At 51.6% G+C, this 7,946-nt stretch overlaps 1 protein-coding gene across 2 annotated transcripts in view; it reads left to right on the top strand.

Annotated features, from left to right (window-relative positions):
* The first annotated feature begins 2,600 nt into the window (after positions 1 to 2,600).
* Positions 2,601 to 7,946, top strand: part of Cavin1 (caveolae associated protein 1) — a 14,175-nt gene continuing 8,829 nt past the window's right edge. Inside the window, exon 1 of one of the 2 annotated variants that reach the window (XM_026777060.1) lies at positions 2,601 to 3,253. In XM_026777060.1, coding sequence (XP_026632861.1) covers positions 2,777 to 3,253 — 477 coding nt within the window. In that variant the 5' untranslated portion in view covers positions 2,601 to 2,776. The remainder of the gene's footprint in view (positions 3,254 to 7,946) is intronic. The other variant, XM_005369031.2, reaches the window with a different exon arrangement.

Below are 7,946 nucleotides of genomic sequence, written 5' to 3'. Positions count from 1 at the left end.
AACCATCTGTAATGAGGTCTGGTGCCCTCTTCTGGCCTGCAGATATACACACAGACAGAATATTGTATACATAATAAATAAATATTTAAAAAAATAAAAAAAAATAAAAATAAAAAAAATAAAAAATGAAAAGAAAAATAGGGTCTTGCCACCAACTCCTAATCATCTCTCCTCGGCCCCTCAAGAGCCAGAATTACAGGTGTATTTGATTACACCTGACTTGTATGTATAGAAATATGCTACAGAGAATTCTGCAATAAAATACTAACAGTGGTTTCTTGGAGGGGGGGACTAATTGCTGGGATAGGAAAGAAAGCGCAATTTTTTCACCTGGGCATGGTGGAGCATGTCTAGAATCCCGGACTCTGGAGGCTGAGGCAGGAGAATCACCATGAGTGTGAGGCCAGCTGGAGCTAGCAAAACCATGTCTTGAGGAACGAAAACAGCTGGGCACGCTGGGGCACGCTTTTAATCCAAAAGAAAACAACAGCTAAAACTGCTTCATTCCACTGTATCTGTTTCTGTACTGTTCGCAGTCTGTACCTTGCCCGTTAGAGAATGTACTTAGGGGCTGCTGGTGAGATGGTGTGGTAGGCAAAAGTGCTTGCCACCAAGCCTGGTGATCTGAGCTTGACCCAAATGTTCACAGTAGCGAGAACTGACTCCCCAAAGTTGTCCTCTGATCTCTGCACATGCCTGAACACACACACACACACACACACACACACACACACACACACACTCACACAAATATTATGTAACTAATTCTTTTAATTTTAAAAGATTTATTCATTTATTTTACGTGTATAAGTGATCTTGCAAGCATGTGTATGCACCATGTGCTTGCCTAGTGCCGGCAGAGATCCAGAGAGGGCATCAGAATCCCTGGAACTGGAGCTATGGAAGGTCATGGGCCACCATGTGGATGCTGAGAACCGAACCTGGTCTTCTGCAAGAGCAACAAGGCTTTTAACCTGAATGCCAACTCTTCAGGGTGCTGGCGTTCTTAAAGTACAGGCACAGGAATAATTTGAGGTCCAGGAAGGCTTTCTTCTGTCACTCTTTTTTCTCAAAGCTTGATCAGATTTCTTGTTTGCTTGTTTTCTTATTTGTTTGTTTTGTCTTTTTGGTTTCTGGGTTTTAGAGACAGGATTTCTCTGTGTAGCCTTAGCTGTCTTGGAACTTGCTTTGTAGATCAGGTTGGCCTCGAACTGAGTGCTGAGATTATTTTAGGCCACCACCGTCCGGCTGAGGGTCACTCTTTAACCTCAATTGAGAGTCACTTGTTTCTAAGGAAACAGATTGGAGTGTTGGGGTGTGCTTTATTCTGTGATGCCTAAAGTTATATTTGCTATACGACAATCTCGTGCTCCACAGGTTACTGATTCTCTAGCTGGACTTGAGTACCCACAATGAAGTATTTTACTCCTTTAAGGATAGTCGGTACCAGACTAGAAGTGACCTTTTGCCGAGCCCATTCAGCCTGGGAACCCCAAGCCTGATTTCCCAAGCAGGGAAAAGGTTTTCAGTATCTCTGTGGAAAAGGGAATTGGGGTGGCTCCAGGGACGGCTGAACGCCAGATATGGGAGCAGGGCAGCCTGCGTCCTAGACCTTTGTGCTAAGGAATCTTCTGCGCCTGCTCATAACTACCAGCTTCTTGGTGTATACTAGGAAGAAGATGGTTTGCGTTTCCATTAGGGACGATCGCCATAGTTGCCCCACTTCCTGCCCCAACGAAAGATTCTGAGTGCCAGTGGAGTCCAGAGACCTAGGGCTAAGTGCAAAAGCCAACAGTAACCTGGAATGAACCCTGGCGAGCCACCTGCCTTCTCTTGGCCTTCCTTTCTCTACTAGATAAGGGGATGGGGTTCCATGATCTCCCCGAATGGTCACCTAATCTCTGGGAACCGGAGAACAAGTCCGAGGACACACTCTGAGGTCGGAGTCAGCGAGATTTCCGCTGGAGGGTACACAGGGAGAGGTGGTTTTAGGGAGACGACTAAAAACCCTTTGTGTTTCGTTTCTCACCTTAATCCTGCCTGTTCTGACGATTCTAAGAGAAACCTAGAGACCTTTGTAGGCCGGCGTCCCTTCTGTAACCTTAACATCATTCTTCTCTTTTTCTCCCTCCCACTAACAGCGCCACAAGTTTTCGGGACAGTGGTAACAGTGTAGAGATGGGGTGGGGGCGTCAAACCCCTTTGAAGAAGATGGTATAGGGCAAGGATCTTACAAGGATACTGGGCATGATAAAAATATTTGCTTACACCTAGAACACGCTTCATTTGAATCTCAGCTTGATCTTAAAAGGCTGAAGTGTGTTTGTGGATGGGAAAAAAAACTAAAGGAAAGAGAGAAGAAGTAGAGCACACTCGGAGGACCTGATTCCTTCCCCCAGCTCACATTCCTCCGCCCCGGTCCCGCTGCCGCAGCCTCCACTGCCAAGGGGGCCCTAGACTCCCTCTCCGAACTATTCCAACCATCCTGAACAGGGTGGGGCGCCCCTCCCGGGTTAGTCTCCCCTTCTGCCCCGGTTCCTCCCTTTCTGGGGTAGGGCCAGCCAATGGCCGATGAGACTCCGGGTTTGGCCTGGGAGCCGGGGCAGCTCGCGGATTCCCCGCCCCACAGTTCTGGCCAGCATCCCGGTGCGCACGGACGTGGCTCGAGTTTCCTCTGCTCTAGGCTCCTGCTCGCTTTCGCCTCTCTCGCTCCTCCTTCTCTCCCGGTCTCCCGCTCCGGCTCCAGGCGGCCGGACCCGCACGGCTTCGGGAAGCCATGGAGGATGTCACGCTCCGTATCGTCGAGCGGCCGTATTCCGGTTATCCCGACGCCTCCTCAGAGGGCCCGGAGGCCACCCCAGTGGAGGCACCGGCCACGGAGGAGCCGTCAGGGACCGGCTCTGACGAGCTGATCAAGTCGGACCAGGTAAACGGTGTACTAGTGCTGAGCCTTCTGGATAAAATCATCGGCGCCGTTGACCAGATCCAGCTGACCCAAGCCCAGCTGGAGGAGCGACAGGCGGAGATGGAGGGTGCTGTGCAGAGCATCCAGGGCGAGCTCAGTAAGCTGGGCAAGGCTCACGCCACCACGAGCAACACCGTGAGCAAGTTGCTAGAGAAGGTGCGCAAGGTCAGCGTCAACGTGAAGACGGTGCGCGGCAGCCTGGAGCGCCAGGCCGGCCAGATAAAGAAGCTGGAGGTCAACGAGGCGGAGCTGCTGCGGCGCCGCAACTTTAAAGTCATGATCTACCAGGTGAGCCCGCGGGCAGAGTGAGCCTAGAGTTGGGGGGCGGGGGTATCCCGCCTGCGCTCCGGCCCTGAGATCTGGGTGGGAACACCCGGCTGAGGTTCGTCTCTCTGCCAACCTGGCCCCGTGGGAGCGGCCAGGAGCTCCTCCCTCCTTCCTGCAAACTCAGCTGGAGGGGGCTACGGGTTGTGGCGGACTCTTGGGGCGCACAAAGGGGCTCATCCCGAGCCTCCCCGGGACCCAGGCTCCTCCCTGAGGTCTGTAACTCTCAGCGGAAAAGTTAACGGGTTGGACTTGGGATCTCTGAATGCTTCCAGTTTGTCTCTGTCAAATGTCTTCCCACTTGGAGGAAGTTTTGTGCGGGAAATACCCGAGGTCTCTGGTGGTCTTTTAGGGACCCTCTGTAAGCGGACACTGACTGTGGGGCCCGGGGCCCGGGGCCTGGGGCCTCCGGTACTGTGGGCCCGATATAGCGGGTGATTCAGGGCTCAGGCACGCACCGGCGGGGGCGCCATGCAAGCGACACGACCGTCAGCCCCCCTCACCCTACCCCGCGCCCCTGCACCAGCCTCGGCTGCCCACGCGCGTCCCCTTGATGCGATCTGTCCCTGGCCTCCAGGCACTTTCAGGTCTCGCGGTGCTCGGGCGCCCTTAGAGCAGGTGGGGCGGGTAGGGGTGGGCGTTAGGAGAGCGAATAGGGCTGGTGGAGGTGGCGGTCTGGGCTTGGTGAATCACTTTCCCTCCCCCGCATAACTGTGGGGGCGGTGTCCCCAGTAGTAAAGGGTCTAGCGGGTGGAGTCTGGCACACTCAGGCTCCACCCTTTGCTTTCTTTGCACCTTTCTGGGTTCCTCCTGCCTGGATACAACTGTAGATTTTGTATCCTAACCCCTAAACCTGTTAGGAGCCTCAATGTTGATTTGCCCCTGCACCCCTCATTACCTGACCCCACTAATAGTAAGCCTGAGCCTAGTGAGGGATTGGTACTCTTTCCCTGGAGGGAAATGTGCTTGGGCCCTGCCTCCTCCTGGCTGGGCCTAGTTGATGCTCCTACTCCTAAACCTGAGGGCAATGGAAAGAAACGGAAGACTAAATTTCCTACATGCCCCACTGTCAAGAACCTGTATCTAGAATCTGTGGTCACTAACAGCTCTGAGCCTTGCTTGATTTACCACATGGTGTGAGATGAGGTGCTTAGCTTCGTTTCCCTAAGAGGGTAATCAAGAGCAACGCAGGTGGGAACAGTGTCTGGGGAAGAACCGAGCAGATCGAGACTTTGGTGGTAGGACAGAGGCAGAAACGGGACCGCTCCGGCTCCTGCCTCTACATACTGCTGAGGGACCCTTCCAGTGGGGCCTGTAAAAGTTTTGCCTTGCTTGCCGATGCATACCCACGGCCCCATCATTACAGAGGCCAAGGCAGCCTGGGACGTATAACACAACCCTGTCTTCAAACAAAAACGTTTTGCTTTGCCCATTTATAGCACCCACTTGGTAGAAGAAGGTGCTCACCTAGAGCTGTCCCCACGCAGTCTAACTGCTTAGCAGCAGAAGGTTTGGGACTGCGCCTCCCCCTCCCAATGGATTGTTTTCAGAACCTGTGTGGCCCTTGCAGGTGACATGTGGGGAAAGAGAACAGGACCTGAGATCGTAGCTTGCTTTCTTCTTCAGAACCTGTGCTTATCGCAAAGAACTTGGATTTTAAATGTCCCGGGTTGTGCAACTTGGGGGACAAGCCTGGAGGTAAACCTTCCTGTGTTGAAGGGGGGATTCTGAGAGAAAGGGCTGGGATTAGGTGAATGGGGGACTTTACTGCTGAAGTCAGCATCCTCTCTGCTCCGTTCCTTCCACCTCCAGCATTCGGCAGTCATCGCTGTCTGAATAGTGGAGTGGGGGACACTCACTAGATGGCTTTGGCTACATGTGAACCAAGCCAGAGAGCTGAGGTAGGGTGACTAGCGGCCGGAAAGATGGCTAAGTCATAAACTGGCTGCTGTTGCAGAGAACCAGGCCTTGGTTCCCCACACCCAAATGATGAGTAACAACAATCTAACTCCAGCTCCAGCTGTCTGATACCCTCTTCTGCCTCTGCAGGGACACTGCACGCATATGGTACATAAGGCACCCCATACATACACACATTCAGACCCTCAACCCATACACCCAGAATCTGAAAAGGAAGAGTTGCTCAAGTTAAGCCACTAACCCACAGGGGAAAGAATTAACAAAGAATTAAAATGGTCTCTAACTCTAGGACATGCTCGGAGGTGAGGACTAACTTGCAGTGCATGGGGCAGGGCTCAGGCTGGCAGAGCTTCCTTGAGCTAACCCACAGATGTGCCAGGTCGCGGGTGAAAGGGTAGGGGGTTGCAGCAAAGCTGCTTGCTCTCCTCCCGGGTCTGTAGAGGTCCACGGCCTGAGAAAAGAATGAGGTAAAAATAGCCATGTGTCTTGGCAGGCCTAATAGGGAAGACTGGGGGCGGCAAGCATTTATGGGAAACTCAGGATAAGGAGATGGCCAGGCAGAGAGAGCTAGAGAGCGAGCGGGGGTGGGTGGGTGGCGGGAACCTGATGGGAAAGGTACTCCCAGACAGTGTGAGGGTTTTTTGTTTGTTTGTTTGTTTTGGTTTTTTGAGACAGGATTTCTCTGTAGCTTTGGAGCCTGTCCTGGAACTAGCTCTTGTAGACTAGGCTGGCCTCGAACTCACAGAGATCCGCCTGCCTCTGCCTCCCTAGTGCTGGGATTAAAGGCGTGCGCCACCACTGCCCAGCTTCGATGTGAGTTTTTTTTTTAAAGAGGGAAGAGGGAATGAGATTCTACCTTCCCTGCTTTAGGTGTGGGAGGTCATGAAGTGGCAAAGGGGACACTGTAGAAGAAGGTACCCAAGGGTCTGGAATTCCCAGTAGTGGGATCAGGGTGGGGGGATTCCTTGTGTGGCTATAAACAAAAGCTAGCAGTTTGGCATTTCATTCTGAGCTATAAAGCGACACTTAGCTAGGGGACAGTGAATTCTACAGGGAGAAGTGAGTTCTTCTCGTGGTGTAGACTGAGGGATTCTGGGAAGTCTGGGTTACATTGTGTGGATGGAAGCAGTTGCTCTAAAATTCCATGCAACTCCGGAGAGTTGAAATCCACACAGCAGCCACGTACAAGTGATGATTCGGATGCCTTCAGAGTTATATTAGAATCTAGAAGGGGGAATAAAGGAGAAAAAAATGCTTTCTGGAAGTTGTAATTTTTCCAGTCTCAGGCATGCTAGGCAAGTGATTTACCGTGGCGCCATATCCCCAAATCATGGACTAGTTTGGATGAGGCGAAGTTGGTCCCCATTAGATCTGCTCCAAGGGCTTGGGGATAGGACCCAGAAGCATTGAAGAGCTTGGGTTATTTACCGGCATTCCAGGGGAGGACAGTATGGTTGGAATGAAAGTTTGCTGGCTTCTTCTCCTCAAATCTTCACCCAGCCTTAATTCCTTCCTTCCTGTCCTCCCAGTGAATCACAGACACCTTTCTCTGGAAGAACCCTAAACTTTAATCTAAAAATACTCGAAGCCTGTTGCCTTGGTCCCTTTCCTCCCGCGAAGACTCATCACTGTGGAGTGTGTCCCACGCCACTCTTACTAACAGATGACTTTAGGCTGTCTCTCTTGCTCATGGACTCCAAAGCAGACAGGGTGTTTTTAAGGGGGCCTTCCCAGGACTGAAGGCAAGCTTACCACTTGCCCACTTACCCCTTTTTCAAAAGTCAAAGCTGATTGTTGTAAAAGCCAAAGTTAAAAAGGTGAGACAAGCTGGAGTCATGGCTCTGAGGTTAAGAACACTGACTGCTTTTCCTCAGGACCTGGGTTCAATTCCCAGCACCCACATGGCTGCTCACAGCTGTCTGGACTCTAGTTCCAGGGAGCCCGGCACCCTCACAGAGACATACATGCAAGCAAAACACTAAAGTTCATTAAATAAAAATAAATAAGACTTTTTTTTTTTTAAAAAGGTGAGACAAGCCGGGTGATGGTGGTGCACGCCTTTAATCCCAGCACTCGGGAGGCAGAGGCAGGTGGATCTCTGTGAGTTCGAGACCAGCCTGGTCTATAGCGCTAGTTCCAGGACAGGCTCCAAAGCCACAGAGAAACCCTGTCTCAAAAAAACAAAAAAATAAAATAAAAAAAATAAAAATAAAAAGGTGAGACAAGGGCATAAAGCAGGCAATGACAGCAAGAAGGGACAGAATGTTATGGTAAGCAACAGCCTCAGAGATGAGGGGGCGCTTCTGCAATTTTTGGAAGCCCGTCAACGTGACTATTTCACTATTCTGCCCTTCAGGCCCTCTGAGCTAGAAGATAACCAGCTTCATCCTCTCCATGGTGTGTCCTAGGAAGCTGGGGCCCAGACTGGGGGAAGTCAGCGCCTGCTGTCACTTAAGGGGTGAGGGATGAAAACCGGCCAGCTGACTGTGCTGGTGCTCAGCCGGATCCCCAGCTCTCTGGAGGCCGTGGAAACAAGATTGTGAGCTAGAAGTCAGCCTGCGCTACTTGGGGAGACCCTCTCAATACAATCACCAGCACCCCAAACATGCAAACAGGGAATAGGAATCTAGCTTTGTTTTAGAATGCTTGCTTAGCATGCCTCAAAGCCCTAGGTTCCTTCTCTACTACCACATAAATTGACTGGGTGTGCACCTAATTTCAATACTCAGGGAGTAGA

This window comes from Microtus ochrogaster, unplaced genomic scaffold, assembly GCF_000317375.1.
Source record: "Microtus ochrogaster isolate Prairie Vole_2 unplaced genomic scaffold, MicOch1.0 UNK44, whole genome shotgun sequence".
NCBI lineage: Eukaryota > Metazoa > Chordata > Mammalia > Rodentia > Cricetidae > Microtus > Microtus ochrogaster.
Note: the sequence above shows the minus strand (reverse complement) of the source record. Positions and strands in the feature narration are given on the sequence as shown.